Genomic DNA, 23,647 nt, shown 5'->3' on the forward strand with positions numbered 1-23,647 from the left:
ATCATCAGTAGGCTCCCGCCTCTCTGACAGTTGACAAATCAGAACCTCGAGTGGACGTCGTATGCGTTTTAATTTTACAACAAAATGCAAATACTAAACGATTATTTCTCAAAAATTGTCTGATTGACGAATTTTATCATACAAATTATTTTGACATAAAATTGACCAAAAACAAACAAGCCAAAAAAAAATACAGTACACCGCGGGCCAATCACAAACGTCAAAGATTCCACCGGTATTCCGTCACGCTCACAAACCATAGCAAATAAACTGCAGTGGGCGGAGCCTGTCGGAATACAGGTGGGAAAACATGACTCCGCCCTTAGTAAAGGAAGTAGTTAGCTATCTAGCTAGCTAGATATTAGATATTAGAAGTTTTGTTTTTGAGGAGCGGAATAAAACAACAGACCCGGATTTAACATTTAACATATTTCCTTTAAACCTTTGCTAAAGATTTGTTAGTATTTTAGACGTATCGGATATTATATAACGCGAATTAAGCATTTGTTTATGTTAGCCTAGCATCTATGCTAGCTGCCTGCAAAAGGTGTTGAATGGCAGGCTAGTCAGCATCATGGGCATGATGACAGCTGATAATCCCTAAGAGACAGTAAAAATGTCCATTTCTGCTTTATAATCTGTTCGAGATGAAAGATATTTAAAAGTCCAGGCAGAAAGTGTGTAGTCAGCTAGTTAGTTTGTTGGTTAGCTTTAGCGAGTTAGCCAGGATTAGTGTTTGTGTTCAGACTGGATGTCATGGTTTATACCTGGAACCATGTCCTGTAAATCTAAAGTAGCTCCCAGTGTGGATTTTGACCACAGCTGCTCAGACAGTGTGGAATATCTCACTCTTAACTTCGGGCCGTTTGAGACAGTGCACCGATGGAGGAGGCTTCCACCCTGTGATGAGTTTGTAGGTGCAAGGTAAAGCTTAGAAAACAAAATAAACCCTTTGTACAGTATTAGTGCTGTATAATTCATTATGTTAGTTTAACTCCTCTTTATCCTCTTCCAGGCGCAGCAAACACACAGTTGTTGCCTACAGGGACGCTATCTACGTGTTTGGAGGAGATAATGGGTGAGAGGAAATGACACACATGATGCCATGGTTCCTGGTTAAAGATCTCACTTATATCTCCAGTCTTCTGCGAAGGCTTTTGACTAGATGTTGGAGATTGTGTGGATTCGTGTTCATTCTCCTACGAGATCTTTGTCGAGATCAGACGCTGATGTCGACGATGGGGAGGAGGTCTGGGGTTGGGCCTGTGCTCCAGATCATCATCTCGAAGGTGTTCAGTGGACTTTGAGTCAGGGCTTTGTGAAGGACACTCAAGTTCTTCCAGCTCTAACCTTCTTAAACCGTATGATCACGGAGCTCTGTGCTTTGTGCACAGGCGCGTTGTCGTACCGGTGTAGGTTACGGCTTCTTGTTTCCACCGTCCTTCTGATATGATGTAAAGCGCCCCACTATGTGAATTCACTGTTACTATGGAAACGATGACGTATTACGATGATGCTCATATTTTTTAAAAATAAAAAAAGCTCCTGGTGACACAGCTGCACTGTTTTGACCTTATAGTACACAGTTATAGAAGGGAAATGATTTATAGTATCACTCTCTGGTGTCACCCGCATGAGGATGAGTCTGGTTCCTATCAAGGTTTCTTCCTCATGCCGTCTCAGGGACTGCCTCACCACCGTCACGACTGGATTGCTTATTAAGGATGAATTAAAACAAAATAAAGAAGTTTTATATTCCTGTGTAGCTATTTTGCGACAGTGTCCATTGTGAAAAGTGTTATACAAATAGAAATGGATTAGAGTTTAATTATTAGAGTATAACGTATGTGTAAAGTTTTATGAAGAAAGACTTCTTTTCCCCTTCTAAGCATTCTACCCACAACAGCATGAACCGATATTGTAATTAAAGTGTAAAAAAGACTTAATGCTGGATCGATCAGTCAGGCAGAATCAGATGTGGCCAGATGTGAACGAAACGGCTATCAGGACAGACGAGTGTTGAAAGTGTCGTATCTCTTTCCCTGTCTGTCATTCTTACAGGAAGAACATGCTTAATGACCTGCTACGCTTCGACGTGAAGGACTGCTCGTGGTGTAGGTGAGTAAAGACGTCTCTGATTTCTATAGATCTGTAACAGAACGGGGTGATGATATGATCCATATTGTGAGAAATTACATCACAAAATAAATTAATTTTATTAAAATATAATAATAATTACAAACTGACTGGAAGCTACTGCTTTTGATGTTGTTTTTTATTTTTATTATTTTTCTAAACATATTGAGTACATCTTTGACAATTCTTTCTTTTTATTGCAATACTGTTGTGTTTTTTTTCACACTTAAATACTGCGATTCATTTAGTGTTAGGTATCGTAGGAAAGCTTTTGAGAGTTAGTGATAGTGATATTATCATTTTTTTTTATTTTTTAACCTGATCTTTTATGCCTTCGTGTACTAGTTCTGTTCTGATGTGTGTCATTAACAGGGCGTTTACCACCGGGACTCCACCTGCCCCCAGGTATCACCACTCCGCTGTAGTGTACGGAAGCAGCATGTTTGTATTTGGTAAGTTTTTCACTTCCCCCCTGATACCCGGCAAACCCTTTACTTCCTGCTTAACACCCTGTCCAGCCATACAAACAAAAATCAAGTGTATATTAGTGAAAACATGGAGATGATGATGGACTATACTCTATACTGGTGTGAACAAGTGTGAAGCACGAACTTGTCCCATCGTGCATTCATATTTCTACCGCTATGGCTTGTGTAGCACAGGACAACATGATCGTTTTTAGAGTTATCACTCAGTTCCTATATCGGTGAGGTTTGGTTTCATCCAAACCTCAATAACTCAAATCAGTCAGTCTATAAATTATAACAGCTTCAGTCTAATGACAGGTTTAATAACGGGTTCTGTGAGTGGAAAATTCAGGGACAAAAAAAAACCCACCATGGCTCCAGTAAATAAATAAATAAATTAATTAATAATATATATATATATATATATATATATATATATATATATATATATATATATATATATATATATATATATATATATGCTGATATTTGACTTTTTGATATTTGATATTTGATCTGATATTTTTGAAAAAAGTCAGATAATATATTAAAATATATACATAATACAAAATAATTAATTATGTTTAATATATTATACTGTAAAACGTTTCTAAATGCAAAACCTTTGAGAAACCCTGTTCTAGATCTCTACACAGTGCATATAAGTGTGTAATAAAGTATAATTAAGTTATAGTTCACGATGCAGTTCATTTTGTCCAGAAGGTGGCGCTAGTACATTAGAGTAACTCTGCTAAACTGGTTCATGATTTTTTTTGTTTTTTTTTAATTTCTTACCTTTTTTTTATATATAAATTACAAGATAAATAAGTCTATTATTTTGTCAGAAATATATTATTAGAAAAATGAAAAAAAAATCCGATTTTTATTTTGTTTTTGTCTTTGTTATGGAAAATTCTTTTAATTCCTTGGTGTTTTATATATGGCTCATGATTGGTTTTTTTATTAAAACATTTTCTTCATTATTTCTTCAGACAGATGGATGGAGTGATATTGTTTTTAATCTAAATTTCTAACCTTGGCTTCACATCATTATGTTTGTAATGAATATGTTCCCGTCTGTGTGTGTGTGTGTGTGTGTGTGTGTGTGTGTATTACAGGTGGTTATACAGGTGATATCTATTCAAACTCCAACCTTAAAAACAAAAACGATCTGTTCGAGTATAAGTTTGCTACGGGCCAGTGGACGGAGTGGAAGGTGGAAGGAAGGTAAAACTTCATGTGTTAAAACTGTTTTTGAGTCGTAGAGATTTGCACAGCTTTTTAAACCTTCCTTGACGTTTCAGGTTAGTGGCGCGCTCCGCTCATGGGGCCACAGTGTACAACGATAAACTATGGATATTTGCTGGTTATGACGGAAATGCGAGGTAGGTTTGTGATGAACATTAATGTTAGAAGGTTTTGTGCTGTAGTTATTATGGTATGAATCTGATGTTTTTCTCCCTCAGGCTGAATGACATGTGGACTATCGGTCTTCAGGATCGAGAGCAAGCTTGTTGGGAGGAGGTGTGTTTGGTTTTTTTTAGGCTGTGTGTATTGCGCTTCAATCTAAAATGCAGCAATTAGACATACCAAATGATGGTACGTAATGTGTGCAGATCGAGCAGAGCGGCGAGATTCCACCGTCCTGCTGTAACTTCCCAGTGGCTGTGTGCCGGGACAAGATGTTCGTCTTCTCTGGACAGAGTGGAGCTAAAATCACCAACAACCTTTTCCAGTTTGAGTTTGAAGGTCACATGTGAGTGCTCTAAAGATGAATCTGATTCAGATGTGATTCTTGAATCATATACACTTACTGGATCAGACGTGATTCTTGAATCAAATGCGCTTACTGAATCAGACGTGATTCTTGAATCAAATGCGCTTACTCAATCAGACGTGATTCTTGAATCAAATGCGCTTACTGAATCATACGTGATTCTTGAATCAAATGCACTTACTGAATCAGATGTGATTCTTGAATCAAATGCGCTTACTGAATCAGATGTGATTCTTGAACCAAATGCGCTTACTCAATCAGACGTGATTCTTGAATCAAATGCTCTTACTCAATCAGACGTGATTCTTGAATCATATACACTTACTCAATCAGACGTGATTCTTGAATCAAATGCTCTTACTCAATCAGACGTGATTCTTGAATCATATACACTTACTCAATCAGACGTGATTCTTGAATCAAATGCTCTTACTCAATCAGACGTGATTCTTGAATCATATACACTTACTCAATCAGACGTGATTCTTGAATCAAATACACACATTCTTTCGGGTTTGGGACCGGCACTGAGAGTTAACTCTTCAGTGGCTGGGTTAGCTCCCTGTTCGAGAATCGAACCCGAGCCACACGCTCAATGAAAGCTCAATGAGAGTGCGGGATCCTGCCGCTTGACCACCCAGAGGTTGATTCTTGAATCAGATACGCTTACTTAATCAGATGTGATTCTTGGATCAAATATTCTTTATGAATCAGATGTGATTCCTAAATCAAATACACCGACTGAATCAGCTGTGATTCTTGAATCGAATACACTTACAGAATCAGATGTGATTCTTGAATCGAATACACTTACAGAATCAGATGTGATTCTTGAATCGAATACACTTACAGAATCAGATGTGATTCTTGAATCGAATACACTTACAGAATCAGATGTGATTCTTGAATCGAATGCACTTACTGAATCAGATGTGATTTTTTGTATCAGATACACATTATGCATCAGATGCACTTCATGGATCAGATACGCTTCTTGAGTTTGAGGTGCTTCATGGATCCGACGTACTTTGTGAATCAGTCATGCTACATGACTACATCAGATATTTTTTCTTTTTTTCTTGAATCAGATTTGTTTCCTCATTCAGATACGTGTCCTGAATCAGATGCGCTTTATAGATCAGATACAGATCCTGATTCAGAATCCCTTCATAAATCAGACACAGTTCCTGAATCAGATATGCTTCATCATTTCAATCAGTAATGCTAACTGAAGCTTTGTGTCGTTCTCACAGGTGGACCCGTATCCCGACCGAGCATTTGCTCAGAGGTTCCCCGCCTCCGCCACAGAGGCGCTACGGCCACACCATGGTCGCGTTTGATCGCCACCTCTATGTGTTTGGTGGAGCGGCGGATAACACGCTGCCCAACGAGCTGCACTGCTACGATGTAGACTCTCAGACATGGGAGGTGATTCAGCCCAGCGCTGACAGCGAGGTACATTCGATAACCAGCACCATCACGGATTCTAAAAGACATTACGTGCATTTTTATCAGAGAAAATTTAAACACCACCAGCCCCGATTTTACACATAGTTCTACATGCAATGTAGCAATGTGTCATGATGACACTTAACATTACTATTACACATGTAACGTTTGTTTCTTTCACTCTAACGTGGCATGTTTTCTATCAGATGCCCAGCGGGAGACTGTTCCACGCTGCAGCGGTGATCCACGATGCCATGTACATTTTTGGAGGAACGGTCGATAACAACATACGCAGTGGAGAGATGTACAGATTTCAGGTGAACAGATTATCCGTAGAGTTTTTATTATAATAACGATCCAATGTTCCTCTGAGACAAAGAATAAAAAAAAGTGTCCCAAGGTGTTAAATTACTCCAATACCATTCGTTATAAAGTGCTATATTTCTATTATAGTTACAGTTAAAAGAAGTTTGGTTCCTTTTAAAGGTGAGGTGCACGATGTTTGAAAGCCAATGTTGACATTTGAAACCACCAAAACAAACACGCCCCTAACCCAAATGGGTCCCACCCCTGTATTGATAGCTCCGCCCACACATACATAAGTAACCCAGGCAACTAATGTAAAGAAATGTGTCTTTATCATAGCTGAAGTGAAGAACAATACGATTGCAGATAAACAAACGAGCAAAAATGACACACAAGCATAATCATGTAAAGGACAAAGGCATATATTAGTTCTGTGTAACAAAGCAAAACCAACGTTACTCACCTATCGAGAAGGAAAAAAGCGCCTCAGCGTCCCATCGCAGGCCTTCCTGCTCCTTCAGTTCTCTCCAGCGCTGGAAAGCTGATCCTATATTAACACGTCCTACTTCTTACCTTATCGTAAGTCTTTCAATGTTAAAACCGCTTCCTGCTAACGTCACACATGCGCAATGAACACTCTCTCCGCCGCATATTGACAAGCCCCGCCCCTTTCTGCTCATTGGCTACACATTAGTTTTGTTTTTGTTTTGTACGCCGGCATTTCTCAAACAACGTACACCCCACCTTTAAGACTTTTATGCTGGTGTAAAATAAAGCTCAGCTTATTGTGTACTCCTTCCATTTATTTATATATCATTAGGATTATCTTGTATAGCTACTACTATTTATTGAATTAGCGTTCACTACTATTTAGTAAATTAATTGACACCTTCTGAGCAATCCAACAGCACTTTGGTATAAATTCAGTTCTTGACCTTCTTTCGTTACGATGCTGCATCTACAACTAAAATGTAGATTCATTAATGAAGTTATTTATGTTTACGCATGTAGGATTTAGACTTCTTATTCAGGCTACGAGAAGTCCTGATTTTCTTTCTCGCCCCTTTATCCTATTAGTTTTCTTGTTATCCGAAATGCACCCTTCACGAAGACTACGGAAAGCTGTGGGAAAACAGACAGTTCTGCGACGTGGAGTTTATCCTCGGAGAGGTTCGTCCGCATCCCGTAATAATTTATTTTTTAACGCTTTGCTGCTGAAAAACGATCATCGTAACGTTGCCGTTCACATGCGTTCGGAACGTGAATACTTTGTCTGTCTTTCTCTCTTGGTTTCTCCAGCGGGAGGAGAGGGTTCTGGGCCATATCGCCATAGTAACAGCACGATGTCAGTGGCTGCGGAAGAAGATTCTTCAGACCAGAGATCGACAGAAACAAGTCAGTGTGAGATGACAACGTCATTTCTTGAGTGGTGCTTATATGAAAAAGTGCTAGATCAGGATTTTTGTGAGTCTTTAAAAGATTCAGTGTGCTTTCACATATGAAGAGTATAGTCTGTTACTCTGATGTGTTTACCTGTTCTGTGTGATTCTTTAGGTAGGTCAGAACACTGCAGTCACACTCGAAAAAAAAAAACAGTTTGTGTCCAGCCGAGTCAGGTGATCTGTAGCGTTTGATTGCCGTGAGAAAGTGATTCGTCTGAATCAAAACTGAGCCGACTCTGAATCAACTCCGAATTGATTTTGATGAACACAGCAATCACCCTGTGTTAAACTGAGTCAGGCGAACTTTAGCATTCGATAGCAGTGAGAAAGTGAATCAACACTGACTTGACTCTGAATCAGCAATGAATCGATTCTGAAGCTAGCTGTAGCATTGCTGATGTGCTCACACACTGACTCCTCCATGTGAAAGTACCTTAAACCTCTCATTAGTTTTCCTTTTGAATAGTTTACCAGCCTCAGGTCTAGATAGAAAATATCTATCTATCTATCTATCCATCTATCCATCTATCTATCTATCTATCTATCTATCTATCTATCTATCTATCTATCTATCTATCCATCTATCCATCTATCTATCTATCTATCTATCTATCTATCTATCTATCTCAACAATTATCTCAACAATTCTCTCATTTCTCTCGTTCTCTCTCTCTGTCTTTCTCTTGTTCTCTGTCTCTCTTGTTCTCTGTCTCTCTCTCTCTCACTCTCTCTTGTTCTCTCTCTCTCTCTCTCTCTCTCTCTCTCTCTCTCTCTCTCTCTCTCTCTCTCTCTCTCTCTCTCTCTCTCTCTCTCTCTCTCTCTCTCTCTCTCTCTCTCTGAGTAGAGGAGTAAGCAGGAGGCCAGTGAAGAGAGCGAGGAGTCTGGGTCTGGTACATTCAGACAGAAGGACATCTCCAGCACTGCAAGGTCAACAGGAGGTCCTCCTCTGTTGGAGGTGTTCATCAGAGAGGCTGAAGCTCAGCCGTTTGAGGTCCTGATGCAGTTCCTGTACACGGACAAGATCCAGTATCCACGCAGAGGTCCGTACTTACCACAGTCTCCTTACAAAACGCTAGGATTTAAATGATCGATGAACGATTATCTCATAGGAGATGTTTCTTCCTGAACCTTTTAAGGAATTTAATGGCCGGTCAGACTGTTTGTTTTTAGACACCTGACTTTCACCTCATGGTGAAAATAAGCCTAATATGTGCAAGCTGCATCCGCTAACCTTTCCCGCTAACCATTCTGTTTGACTTTCGTACAATAACAAACATAGTCTATTAAAAAATAAACCTGACACGTCACGCTCTCTAAAACGAACCCTCTTCCCTTTCCTCCGATTCTCCCTCAGGCCACGTCCAAGACGTCCTGCTGATCATGGACGTATATAAACTCGCCCTGAGTTTCAAGCTTTCTCGGCTGGAGCAGCTGTGTGTGCAGTACATCGAGGCCTCGGTTGACCTGCAGAACGTCCTCAGCGTGTGTGAGAATGCAAACAAACTGCAGCTCGACCAGCTCAAGGTGAGAGAGGAGTGAAAGTATCGGCAACGAGAAGAACGGTTACGCACTACACTAACGTTAAAGGTACGGTCTCCGTTGTTTGAAAGCCAATGTTGACATTTGAAATCACCAAAACAAACACGCCCCTAACCCAAATGGGTCCCACCCCTGTATTGATAGCTCCGCCCACACATACATACGTAACCCAGACAACTAATGGAAAGAAATGTGTCTTTATCATAGCTGAAGTGAAGAACAATACGATTGCAGATAAACAAACGAGCAAAAATGACACACAAGTATAATCATGTAAAGGACAAAGACATATATTAGTTCTGTGTAACAAAGCAAAACCAACGTTACTCACCTATCGAGAAGGAAAAAAGCGCCTCGGCGTCTTAAGTAAAGTTGGTCACATATTCACAGATTGGAGTTTCCCGAGTCAATAACTCCTGAGCTAAACACTGTTACTACACAAAACACGGTTGTAGCTGCCTCTCTACATTACTACGATAGAAAAGAGGTGTTATTTGTGTAGTAACAGCGTTTAGCTCAGGAGTTATTGACTCGGGAAACTCCAATCTGTGAATATGTGCCAACTTCCTGCTCCTTCAGTTCTCTCCAGCGCTGGAAAGCTGATCCTATATTAACACGTCCTACTTCTTACCTTATCGTAAGTCTTTCTTCTCTTTCTTTCTTTGTTTTTATCCTCCATGTCAATGTTAAAACCGCTTTCTGCTAATGTCACACATGCGCACTGAACACTCTCCGCCCATATCGACAAGACACGCCCCTTTCTGCTCATTGGCTACACGTTTGTTTTGATTTTTTTTTTTTGTTTGGCGTCTCAACGCAGTTTTCTGAAGCATTTCTCAAACAACGGAGACCCCACCTTTAAGGGTCTTTTTCCTCTGCACCTAATAAGATCTGAAGCAATCAGGATTCATTTCTTAGCAACTATGAATAAGGTTAAAGCGATTTAAGCGTCTTTATTGTGTAACAGCACCATTGTGTCGCAAAGCAGCTTTACATTCTACTCCTTATTGTATTAAGACTTAGTTTATATTCGAACAGATAAATCTCACATATACTGTAAGAGCCATGATACCAGGCGGTTCTCTCACTGCGTGTGTGTGTGTGTGTGTGTGTGTGTGTGTATGTGTTTGCGCAGGAGCACTGCCTTAACTTTGTGGTGAAGGAAACTCACTTTAATCAGGTGATTATGACCAAGGAGTTTGAGCATCTTTCCACTCCTCTCATCGTGGAGATTGTGAGACGCAAACAACAGCCACCTCCTAGAGTCTACTCTGACCAGCCGGTCGATATAGGTACCACACCTGTAACACAGACATACACTGTACTGTAGGGCCAAAAGTTTGTGCACCCCTGAACATCACATGTCATTCTTTTCTAAATGATTAGCACAAAGTCACATGTGAGTGCTCTAAAGATGAATCTGATTCAGATGTGATTCTTGAATCAAATGCGCTTACTGAATCAGACGTGATTCTTGAATCATATACACTTACTGGATCAGACGTGATTCTTGAATCATATACACTTACTGGATCAGACGTGATTCTTGAATCAAATGCGCTTACTGAATCAGACGTGATTCTTGAATCAAATGCGCTTACTGAATCAGAGGTGATTCTTGAATCAAATGCACTTACTGAATCAGACGTGATTCTTGAATCAAATGTGCTTACTGAATCAGACGCGATTCTTGAATCAAATGCGCTTACTGAATCAGACGCGATTCTTGAATCAAATGCGCTTTCTCAACCAGACGTGATTCTTGAATCAAATGCGCTTACTGAATCAGACGTGATTCTTGAATCAAATGCGCTTACTGAATCAGACGTGATTCTTGAATCAAATGCGCTTACTGAATCAGACGTGATTCTTGAATCAAATGCTGTTGTGTTGTCATCGACTAATCATTAGCATTTTGACTCAAACATGTGACCTGCTCAAAAGCTTTAAATTCATTTTGTGACATCACAAATTCAGCCATGACCTAATAATAAATCTGGTACATTATGGTATGTCTGACCACCGAAAACAGTCAATATCAGACACCTCAAAGAAGAAATAATGGCTTTGGCTTTCATAATTATTAATGTAGGACTTGCTTGGTTCCTTTCGTTATAGGGTATTTTTAGAAACTGGATCATTAATCAATTTTTATTTAATTTTTGTATTTTTTTGGGTTTGCCACAAAGGTACATCTCTGGTGCAGGACATGAAAGCTTACCTGGAAGGGGCGGGGCTGGAATTCTGTGACATCATCCTGCTGTTAGACGGCCATCCTCGTCCAGCACATAAAGCCATTCTGGCAGCTCGCTCAAGGTAAACCACGGAGTCACCACAAACCTGCTGAATTCTCAAATCTGATTGGTCAGAATTATTTCATCGAATTATTTATTTATTTATTTATTTATTTATTTATTTTGTAGTCCGTAATCACACCACATCCGAAAGGTTTTTTTTCTTCGTGCTGGCAAAACCTTCTGTCTCGTCAACCGGCGAGACCGTATTTATACATAACTTTCGAGTAGAACGGAGAAGATTTATTTATTTATTTATTTATTTATTTATTTATTTATTAATAAGTTGCCGTTTTTTTCTTGCCAGCTATTTTGAAGCGATGTTCCGCTCGTTCATGCCCGAGGATGGACAGGTGAACATCTCCATAGGAGAAATGGTGCCGAGCAAACAGGCCTTCGAGTCCATGCTGCGCTACATTTATTACGGAGACGTCAACATGCCTCCAGAGGACTCTCTGTATCCTTTAAGACGATGTTCCGATATTCTCTCTCTTTCTTATACACAATGGTGTATATACGTAAATAATCAATAAGAATATCAATAATTCCTCCATCTGCATAGGAATCATAGCTCAGGCAGAGTGGGAAATTATTAGTAGCCGTCGTGATACGACGATGGTGAAAGCTGTATGAATTACATAAATAATTATCGAGCAGAACGTGGTCATAAAGAAGAAGGGCTAGAAGAGGTAGGATCAGAGATAAAATAGACGCCCGAAATCTACGTCTTCCGTCCTTAACCCGAGCGCAGGTACTTGTTTTCGGCTCCGTATTATTACGGCTTCTCCAACAACAGGCTGCAGGCGTACTGCAAGCAGAACCTGGAGATGAACGTTACCGTAGAGAACGTCTTACAGGTAAGACGTCAGTGCATCAACATAAACAATCTGCTGAAAATAAATAACCGTTACGTGCGTGCGTGTTTTTTATACGTTAAAATAACAAACTACGCGTTTCAGCTTGTACGTTTCTCTTTTATATGTTCAGATCCTGGAGGCAGCAGATAAGACTCAGGCTCTGGACATGAAGAAACACTGTCTGCATATCATAGTGCACCAGTTTATCAAGGTGGGTGTACTGCTGAGCGGCGCTCTGCGGCTGTGCTGGTTACCAGACCACGGCTAAAACCTTCGTCGCCTGTCTCTCGTCTCCTAATCAGTGCGTCTAAATCAGAATAACCCGCCGCAGTCCTTAGATGTTTGACGTGATCGATACGATACAGAGTGTTTGCAAGGTGCATGAAAGTGCCTGAAACACTAGCACAGTATTTCTTTTTTTATTAGTTCCCGTTTTTATTCTGCTCCATTTAATTTGCTCGTATTTTTTATTTTTTTGTTGTTGTTGCCGTGTGTCGTTTCGTTTTGTTTGGTTTACTGTCGGTTTATTGGTTTTTTGCTCTGCTCTCCTTCCCCTAAAGGTGTCCAAGCTCCCCAACCTGCGATCGCTCAGCCAGCCGCTGCTGTTGGACATCATAGAGTCTCTGGCATCACACATATCAGATAAACAGTGTGCCGAGATGAGCTCCGATATATAGGCATGTCTCCTGGTCTCGTCTCCTGGTCTCGTCTCTTCTCACCTGTTTATTTATTCATCTCATGCAGCGTCTCTGCCGTGTCTCCCCTCCCCTTTCTCCACGCTTGTTCTTCCTACAGCCTGCTTCTCTTTCCTCTAACCACTGAATCTGTGGGAAATTCTGTGCATGGTTTAATCCCTAACACGTTCATTCGCTAACCGGTTGAAAGTACCTCTGAGCGTGTCGCTTTAATCCGTTAAATATACATCACGTAGGGTTTCGTAGGATAAATCGTCCTACTATAACTATGACTCTCGTTAAACGACAGCAATTCCGTATTTATCGATATTAACGGATACGGAAGTGAGAAAAGCTTCCGTGTCCCGCCGCTGTCCCGATTAAATAGCCGTTAAGTGGAATAAAACACTGCATACACTTTGGGATGGGCGTTGATTATTTTCCTGGATCAATACACACTATATGGCCAATATGTTGTATCACACGTATGTCAGTTCTTCTTTAAACTTTAACCGGAAACACGGTGGTCTAGAATGTCTTTATACGGTGTAGTGTTCAGTGGAACTAAGAGACATGTTCTAGCACAAAACGCAGAGCTCCACGGAGACACGGTGTGGATTTTAAGCTCGGAGTTGAAGAACCCGTGTGTCCTGAACAGAGCCCTGACTCTGACTCAACCCCACTGAACACCTTTGGGATGAACTGGAACACCGAACCCTGACTAAACCCCAGACCTTCTCACCTGGTATCAGTGTCTGATCTCACTAACGCTCTTGTAGCTGAATGAACACAAATCCACACAGTCACACAATCTCGAACATCTAGTGGAAAACCTTCCCAGAAGATTTCCAGAAGCACATTATAACTCAACCCCACTGAACACCTTTGTGATGAACAGGAACATTGTTCTCTATGCTCATGACATCATTGTCTGATCTCACAATGCTCTTTCCAACGCTCATGTAATCTCCAAAATCTAATGGAAAGCCTTTCTCCAGGAGAATCGAGAGCTATATACTGTATAACATCAAGCACATACAGGTGTGATAGTCACGTGTGCACATACTTTTGGCCATATAGTGTATTTTACTTGCATATGAACATCTAGTAAATTTCCATCGTTTGATGATTTGCATATCAGATGCGATTGGTCCGTAGTTCTGACATCACTCTGACATTTCAGAAAATCGTACAATGTTCCGTTCAACGATCAGAGGCACTTCAAAACGATTCATCGCAAACGGAAAACAAAACACGAACCTTACAATAATTCAACTTACACGAACTATTATAACCGACTGTTCAGTAACATCGTTAACGTCTCTTTCCACCGGTGCCGTTATTAATCGATCCTACTAAGTGCTTTGAATCTACAGTATGATATTTTCTATACTGCACTGTAAATATTATATACTGAAATTTATTTATTCCTAAACTGTTCAGTTTATTTTTTCACCTCCTTATTGTCGGTTCTTTAAATGTTTTCCGCTTGCAGTCAAATGACTGGAACCTGAATAAACATGTACAGCTTCACACTCCTGGTATCGTATGATTTATATATTAACTGCAGAGACTATCAGTGGACTTCTTACTTCTTACTTTATCTGCATTAAGTCTTCCTTAATAAAATGTTAAAACGATTCATTTTGTCATCCTTTCGCTGCTTTAAAGAGTCGTTTATTTATTTATTTATTTATTCATTCATTCATTCATAAAGTGAATACTTACACAATGGGGAGGGGGTGAATACTTTTGCAAGGGAGCGCAGATTAGATCCGATAACAGGCTTGTAAACAGATTGTGGCTTGGAATTAAAAACGCTTTCTACAGTTGCAACAGTGTTTTAGTTGTTTCTTTGTCTAAGTGATGACCATCTGTCTACCTCTGACTCTCTGCTGATTCTTGGATGGAGAGAATGAAACAAAAGACGGAATGAAAGACGGGTTTTGGAGAGAAACACAAAGAGGCTCATTGATGGGGTGAGACTACACTCTTAAACACTCGCTGCCAGCGAGTGCAACTGGACCTGAGGGGCATTCAGGCCACCCAAAGCCTCAGGGCTTCAACAGTGGTGCAAAAAAAAAAACCCCAACAATCACTGCAGCTTTAAACCGTGTGCAGAATTTCAGTTCGAATTTCTCTTAAATTTGTGTTTTTAAATTCTGAAGCGCTTAAAAACCTCGACGTTCAGTGACGTGAATCTAAAAAAGGTCGGGAATTGATTTTTCTCTCTTTTTCGACTTCTTTCTCAGCGTTATTAACGTTCAGGTTGCGTCGCTACATAAATCCCTACGACTCCTTGTTTTCAGACTCTACATGCCAAATTTTTACAAAATGATATTCATTTTTCTTTTTATATTCACACAATTTATGTAAAGACACAAAAATCTGATCAAATCTAAGGAAAATAGAAATGTGAAAAAAACCTCCCACGTAGATGTTTTATTTTCTGTAAGTGTGTAAACAAAATGTTGTGATATATATATATATATATATATATATATATATATATATATATATATATAAATATTTTAAATATTATAAATATAAAATTAGTTTTATATATAGCTATATATCAGCTTTTTTAATTCTATTTCTGTTTCATTTACTAGTGTGTGTTGAGGAAGAAGAGCGATCGGAGCTGTTACTAAATGTACGAATTAATAATAAATAAATAAATAAATAATTAACCAAAGAATTAATAAGTCGATTAGATAAAATAGTTAATTAAAATTAAAAATGTAAATAAAACCATCTGAAATTATTTATGTAAAAAAAAAAATTTGTATTACCTGAAAAAAAAAACCTTTTGAAATGAAATTATAGAAGTTAAAAAATTCTAGCTGTCCTGAGGAAATGATGCGCGATGTGGAGACTTTTTGTTACTAAAGAGCAAAAAAACTCTACCAATTATTTCTCCATGTTAATAATTTTACTCAGTTAAGAGGCTAAATTCTGTATAAAACCATAAAGTAAATCTTTACTTAATAATTAATAAAGGGCATGTGCTGAATCTGATACTGAATCTGTGATGAAAATGAACGAAAAAGATGTACAGATAAAAATTAAATGAAATAAAGAAAAAAACAGTAAATCCAGTCTGAAAAGCAGTGGCGGTGCACTCTCTCACTCATCTTCTACCGCTTATCCGAACTACCTCGGGTCACGGGGAGCCTGTGCCTATCTCAGGTGTCATTGGGCATCAAGGCAGGATACACCCTGGACGGAGTGCCAACCCATCGCAGGGCACACACACACACACACTCATTCACTCACACAATCACACACTACGGACAATTTTCCAGAGATGCCAATCAACCTACCATGCATGTCTTTGGACCGGGGGAGGAAACCGGAGTACCCGGAGGAAACCCCGAGGCACGGGGAGAACATGCAAACTCCACACACACAAGGTGGAGGCGGGAATCGAACCCCCAACCCTGGAGGTGTGAGGCGAACGTGCTAACCACTAAGCCACCGTGCCCCCGTGGCGGTGCACCGAGTTGTCTAATTTCTTGTAAATGTCATTTGAACTGTTTAGTTTTCTGTGAATTTCCAGCCTTGTGTCCCATCACACAGACAGCAGCTGATCCACTCTACGTTAATAGGTTTACGAGTCTGAGATTGAACTTTGTATTATGAGCAACATAAACCAATTACAGCACAAAAAGTCAATTCTGCACTCCTGCTTTTTCTGCTCGTACCTTTATCGTCGACCCGCTCGTGTTTCGGCTGTCGTCGGTTTTTGGATGGAGATAAGATCATTAAAGCAGGAAGGAAGTCTGGAAACAAAAAAAAAAAAAAAAAGGATAAATGTATTTGAAACACGGTCGTCCACTCTGACCAAATAGGAGCACAAATAAGAATTAAATAAATAATTAAAAAAACATGCAGTTACTGTATGTTCCTTTTAATCCATCCTTAAAGGGAAGGATCTTGTAGGGGTTTATAAAGAACCTTTAAAAGTTTGCTCAAAGAAACAAACCAAAATTCTCTCTGATTGCAACTTAGCTGAGGTGGTACCTCAAGTACCTCAATTATTTTACCTCAGTTACCTCAGATTCAATATTTACCGTGCCACATTTTCCTCATTACACGTCAAAACAAATGAGCGACTCGATAATCAATAACATCGGTAACCAAAAGCCATGAGGTGATCTGTGGGGAGAAAAATGTGCTAAAGTGAATTCCTAAATCTCTACGAAACCTCAACCCTAACAGCTGTGACAACAATAACTGGGACTTTCCTCGTTCCTTGATAGATTTATATGTGTGATTAGCTGCTAATACACTGAAACGCTAGCACCTAAGTGGTCAGAAACAACTAAAACAAAAAACGAACAGAGGTAAGTGACCTTGTATATTCCACGACAGACACGTACAGTACAACAACTGCGTTAGGACAGCTAACTTAGCATGGAAGCTAGCTAGGGGTTTAGCTGCAGATTTACAGGATTAGTCGGTGTTAGCTAGCTAGATAACTAGCTAACGAGAGAACGAGAGAGAGAAATGAGAGAATTGTTGAGATAGATAGATAGATAGATAGATAGATAGATAGATAGATAGATAGATAGATAGATAGATAGATAGAGGATTTCACTGTCAAACTGAATTAGAGTTTAGAGTGTGCAGGTTTCTTTCTCAGGTGATTCTTTCGTATACTTTTATTATTAAAAACATTTTCTAAATGCTAGGAACTAGGATCTTTGGTACAGAGATTTTTCTGGTTTTCTAAATTTTTTTTTGGTAAAAAAAATAAAGCATTTCCTTGATGGTATACATTTGAACATTAGCGCAGGAGAAGACGCTTTGTAGGAACGTTATTGCCTGAGCTTCTTAAAACCTGGCTCGTTCTGATAACACGATCCTTTTAGCAGGCAGAGATTTTTGTTGCACATTTACCTGAGTGAGGTATCTACCTAATGCAACCTACATTAACTGTGCTGCATAACGCACAGCTGCTCGTAGCTCGAATACAGTTTTGTCTTTATTTAATTCGTATCACAGTCCATATTTGCCTATAACTTGTATATAAACTAGTTTTGGGTTGCTTCTTGCTTCTTCGTCTCTTTGTTCTGTTTGTGCCTTCATCCTTGATCTGCTCATGTTTCGCCCTGCGGAGGCTCCAGCTGGATTCGAATCTAGACCTATCTTATTTCAGCTTTTAAAAAGCCCTCATTGTCCTCTACGATGATATTCATCACTACAGCCGAACAGAACGGCTCTTGTGGGAGGCCATGCTTAAGGATTACGGCGTGCTTTGCTTATTAAAACACCTGATGATGAGATGAGGAGACGGGGTGGGCGGGGCTGGTGGGCCTGTGTATCAGTGAGTCCTGAGGAGGGACAGATTAAAGCAGCATCAGTTGGATTGAGAGTTTTTGAGATGTACGAAGCGAGGAAGGAACCAGGAGCGACGATGGTGCTTCTGACTACTAAGATCATCCAGAGAGCGTCACTCTTTGTGGCGTTCGGTGGCCTCGTCACGACCTTCATCACTACGTTTTTGCCACTATGGAAGACGATGAACTCGGAGCTGAACGAGATGGAGAACTGGTATGAAGGTCTGTGGCATACCTGCATCTTTACAGAAGAAGTGGGTCTTCACTGCAAAGCCTTTGAGTCTCTCCTCGCTTTACCTCCGGTAACGCTGGCCTCCAGGATTCTCATGTGTGTATCCATCACAACCGGGTTCCTCGGCGTGTTGGCAGCATTTTTTGGACTCGATGGCGTCGAGATCGGAGCTGGACGTGACAGGATAAAAAGAGGACTCCTCATCGGCGGTGGTGTGCTGATCTGGGTGTCAGGAATCACCACTCTGGCACCGGTTTCACTGATCGCGTATGTAATGGTGGTGGAGTTCTGGGATGAGGGTCTGCCTGACGTGATGCCACGCTGGGAGTACGGCGAGGCCATGTTCTCCGCCTGGTTCTCTGGACTTCTCCTGGTCATCGGTGGATCGTTCCTTTTTGTCGCAGTGTGCATGAGGGACCGTGAAAATGAGCAGCAAAGAGAAATCTTCTCACCTGCTCATCAACTTCAACCAAGGACTCAGCACTACCTCAAGACAGAGGTCTTATAGATTTCTTTTTCATGCTACACCGTACAGAACCATGAATTAATTAATGAATGACTCACACCAAGTTTGCCTGGTTTGTTAGCACGCGTGTGTTTTTAGTATATTTGTTTGTGCTCATTAAATGTAAGAAAACTTTAACTGCTTTCAGAGATGTTTCATTTGTTAGACACTTTAATCTAAGTTATAATTATATATAGGCTTTCTAAGATTTTAGAATCTTATTTACACATTCATCAGCTTTGTTACAACAAAAAAAAAAGGAATAAAAATCCCACCATCTTTCTTTGAATTTCTAAAGATCAGGTTGTAAGTGGAAATGTGAATAGACGAGAGGATAAAAAAATGCTGGAGGCAATGGGTGGGTGAGCAAAGGTGGGCCTACTAGTTATTGAGGAATTTTAAACCGAGTATTTGGGATAAGTGTAAAAAAAAAAAAAAAAATCACATTATACACTTAACAGCTTCTGTTAATGAATTCATCTTCCTAATAAACGTCAACATTTGACTGACAGCCCGCGATACTTAAATCTTATCGGACCGAATCAGATGAGACGCTATCGCGCAATCCATCATGTAAAGTATTTCTCAATGAGAAATACTTTAATGGTAAATCTGGCTGCACAAAAAAAAAAAGACATAAAAAAAACACAGAGGAAAACAGTAGCGTTGAGTGAATGACATACTGGTATCTTTCTTTGTTTTTCTTTTTAAAAAGCTGTTAATCTGTGGAAGACGGATGGAAGCTCAGGTAACTGAGGCTAGTGTTCCTAGTGACCGAGGACAAGTCAAGCACAGGTGTGCATTTGCTTTACAATTAGATCCTAATCCCAGCGTTGCACTAAAACTAGGACACTCTGTAGGGTGAAAGCAGTGAATACAAGCAGCTGTACAGGTGTGTAACTGTAGCAGGGTCTAAGAGTTTGCAGTCCATTAACGGAAAAAAAAACAAAAAAACGAATGCCAGCGGTCGAACCGCTCAGTCCAGGTGCTAGAGCTTCACCGGTCACTTCGCTTTTGACGAAGTTTCAGCCTTGGTTTAGTGTGAAACGTAGGATTATGAAGATCCAGTGTTCATTATTAAAGGTGAGGTGCATGATGTTTGAAAGCCAATGTTGACATTTGAAATCACCAAAACAAACACGCCCCTAACCCAAATGGGTGTCACCCCTGTTTTGATAGCTCCGCCCCACACATACATACATAACCCAGGCAACTATTATGACGGAAGCTGGCCGAGGGGATATTTTTATCAATAAATGAACACAATGAGTAATACTATGGTGATACAAATGTGTTTTTGTAGTACTGTGTGTTGTACCGTGAAAGGTTTAGCTCCGTTTCACGCGGAAGACGACGCTCAACACCTAGAACCCGAGGTAACGGCAGGTATCCGCCATGTCAATGTTTCACTTGCTTTCTGCTAATGTCACACATGCACACTGAACACTCTCCACCTTTAACCCCGGGTAAAGTCTGAGCAGTGTGAAACCTCAAACCACATAACCCAGGATTGTGTTTACATGGAGTTTACAATCACACAGTGTTATATTCAACATATTCCTGGTCCCTATATAGTTTCATTTAATGTTATCGAACTTCAATAACGCAAGTTGTTCTTATATCATAGCATCTTGTAAACCTCATTTTTCTGTGTTTATGTGTCACGTCTACTATACGAGTCCCTATGAAGGTGTTGTTACTATAGAAACAATCATATACAATAAACTGCTGATTTCTCGCACACCCACAGAGCTGCTATAATACAAAACAAATCAACACCAGACTTTATCAGTGCTGTAGAATAAGAGGTGTTATTCTGTTCTGAAGTTCTATCAAAAAGCCAGCAGCCGCCAATCAGCATAAGCGCTCTGGTTCGAAAGCTGTGAATTATTTTCGTTTATTGATCAGCTCGGCTGGAGAAAGTGCTCCATCACAGGGAGTCGACATTAACATTCAGCCTGGCTTCTGAAGCTGATACATTATTCAACAGCCTGCGTGTCCTTTTTAATATTTGTTTATGGCCCTTATGGCTTGCCATGCTGGCGTGATTGTAATGTAGCATTGTAAGCCTTCACATGATTGAATTGGACTAAATGACAGCCGACAGGAAGAAATGTGTTTGTCCTTCTTCTTCTCCTTGAGGTTTAAAATCAGTGTCTCTTCCTCATCATGTTTTTATGCTGGATCCATTTAAAGCAGCACTATGCAGTTTTCCTTATGGCCACTAGAGGGGCATGACATGCTTTACATAAGAAGTCCAAACATTTTTACGTTTTTAAAAATATCTGCATTATATCTTGTTTGTACTTTTACGATCAGGAGATGTCTCGAAAATGTTAAAACTGTATGAAATATTAAAAGAATCTTTATAAAGGTATTATAAGCCCGTCATTAAGAATAATGCATATGATTACAGCGCATTTTCAGTATTAAACTAAAAAGGCTTGTATTGACTTTGTTATACTCTTATTTATTTTAGTTTATGGTGCTAAACAACCCCTGAGCATGTTTAAAACTTCGCTTTATAATACGGTCTCTAAAAACTTTATACAGTATCGAAAAACTTTATATGGTATTTATACAGTATCGAAAAACTTTATGCGGTATTTATACAGTATCAAAAAACTTTATACAGTATTTATACAGTATCGAAAAACTTTATACAGTATTTATACAGTATCGAAAAACTTTATATGGTATTTATAAGGTATCGAAAAACTTTATGCGGTATTTATACAGTATCAAAAAACTTTATACAGTATTTATACAGTATTCGAAAAACTTTATATGGTATTTATACAGTATCGAAAAACTTTATACTGTATTTATACAGTATCGAAAAACTTTATATGGTATTTATACAGTATCGAAAAACTTTATACTGTATTTATACAGTATCGAAAAACTTTATATGGTATTTATACAGTATCGAAAAACTTTATACGGTATTTATACAGTATCGAAAAACTTTATACGGTATTTATACAGTATCGAAAAACTTTATATGGTATTTATACGGTATCGAAAAACTTTATACGGTATTTATACAGTATCGAAAAACTTTATATGGTATTTATACAGTATCGAAAAACTTTATACGGTATTTATACAGTATCGAAAAACTTTATACGGTATTTATACAGTATCGAAAAACTTTATATGGTATTTATACGGTATCGAAAAACTTTATACGGTATTTATACAGTATCGAAAAACTTTATACGGTATTTATACAGTATCGAAAAACTTTATACGGTATTTATACGGTATCGAAAAACTTTATACGGTATTTATACGGTATCGAAAAACTTTATATGGTATTTATACAGTATCGAAAAACTTTATATGGTATTTATACGGTATCGAAAAACTTTATATGGTATTTATACAGTATCGAAAAACTTTATATGGTATTTATACGGTATCGAAAAACTTTATATGGTATTTATACGGTATCGAAAAACTTTATATGGTATTTATACAGTATCGAAAACATTTATATGGTATTTATACAGTATCGAAAAACTTTATACGGTATTTATACAGTATCGAAAAACTTTATATGGTATTTATACAGTATCGAAAAACTTTATGCGGTATTTATACAGTATCGAAAAACTTTATACGGTATTTATACGGTATCGAAAAACTTTATACGGTATTTATACGGTATCGAAAAACTTTATACGGTATTTATACAGTTTCGAAAAACTTTATGCGGTATTTATACAGTATCGAAAAACTTTATATGGTATTTATACAGTATCGAAAAACTTTATACGGTATTTATACAGTATCGAAAAACTTTATACGGTATCGAAAAACTTTATACGGTATTTATACGGTATCGAAAAACTTTATATGGTATTTATACAGTATCGAAAAACTTTATATGGTATTTATACAGTATCGAAAAACTTTATATGGTATTTATAAGGTATCGAAAAACTTTATACGGTATCGAAAAACTTTATACGGTATTTATACGGTATCGAAAAACTTTATACGGTATTTATACAGTATCGAAAAACTTTATATGGTATTTATACGGTATCGAAAAACTTTATATGGTATTTATACAGTATCGAAAAACTTTATATGGTATTTATACAGTATCGAAAAACTCCAGGTTCTGTGAAAATGCAATTTATAAACAGCCCAAACAGCTAAAAGCAAATAGACTAGCTTTCGTGTGAGATTTCACTATGTGAGATCAGTCTTGTGTTTTTTAAACGTTATAACCTGAGGGTTTTGTTGACGGTAACCGAACTCAAAACGGGTTCAATACGAACTCAATACGGGTTCTGTGATAGCATATAAACTGTGCACTTTCTGAATCTGTTCACATTTAACACAGATTCTAAATGTTTTATTTATCTGATACTGCAGCATTTTTTTTACGCCACAATAGTTTTAAACTTAGTTCTGAATTTCATACATTTATATTTATGGCTACTGTAAAGTAATTAATGCTAATCATCACTTATAACAGCTCAATATCTTTTTTTTTTGGCTTTCTTTTACCTTGGGGATAAAGCACAGATAAAGCACACACACACACACACACACACACAAAGAACTCTATCATGTCCTTAATAAAATGCTGAACAAAAATAAAAACAATTGT

At 38.7% G+C, this 23,647-nt stretch overlaps 2 protein-coding genes across 2 annotated transcripts; both read left to right on the forward strand.

The window, feature by feature from the left end:
- Positions 1-311: 311 nt before the first annotated feature.
- On the forward strand, positions 312-14,581 carry lztr1 (leucine zipper like post translational regulator 1). Its single transcript, XM_060883204.1, has 20 exons — positions 312-924; positions 1,016-1,078; positions 2,062-2,118; positions 2,509-2,588; positions 3,722-3,830; positions 3,908-3,988; positions 4,070-4,127; positions 4,220-4,359; positions 5,634-5,835; positions 6,036-6,146; positions 7,213-7,305; positions 7,435-7,530; positions 8,422-8,617; positions 8,932-9,101; positions 10,252-10,408; positions 11,306-11,432; positions 11,718-11,867; positions 12,162-12,267; positions 12,398-12,478; positions 12,828-14,581. The coding sequence occupies exons 1-20, from the start codon at positions 752-754 to the stop codon at positions 12,942-12,944; spliced, it is 2,367 nt and encodes a 788-aa protein (XP_060739187.1). The 5' UTR covers positions 312-751; the 3' UTR covers positions 12,945-14,581.
- A 3,746-nt stretch (positions 14,582-18,327) lies between these two features.
- Positions 18,328-19,023, forward strand: cldn26 (claudin 26). Its single transcript, XM_060884349.1, has one exon. It carries the CDS (start codon positions 18,328-18,330, stop codon positions 19,021-19,023), a length of 696 nt encoding a protein of 231 aa, XP_060740332.1.
- Positions 19,024-23,647: the final 4,624 nt, after the last annotated feature.

The sequence above is a fragment of the Tachysurus vachellii genome, chromosome 12 (genome assembly GCF_030014155.1).
Source record: "Tachysurus vachellii isolate PV-2020 chromosome 12, HZAU_Pvac_v1, whole genome shotgun sequence".
NCBI classification, from domain to species: Eukaryota; Metazoa; Chordata; class Actinopteri; order Siluriformes; family Bagridae; genus Tachysurus; species Tachysurus vachellii.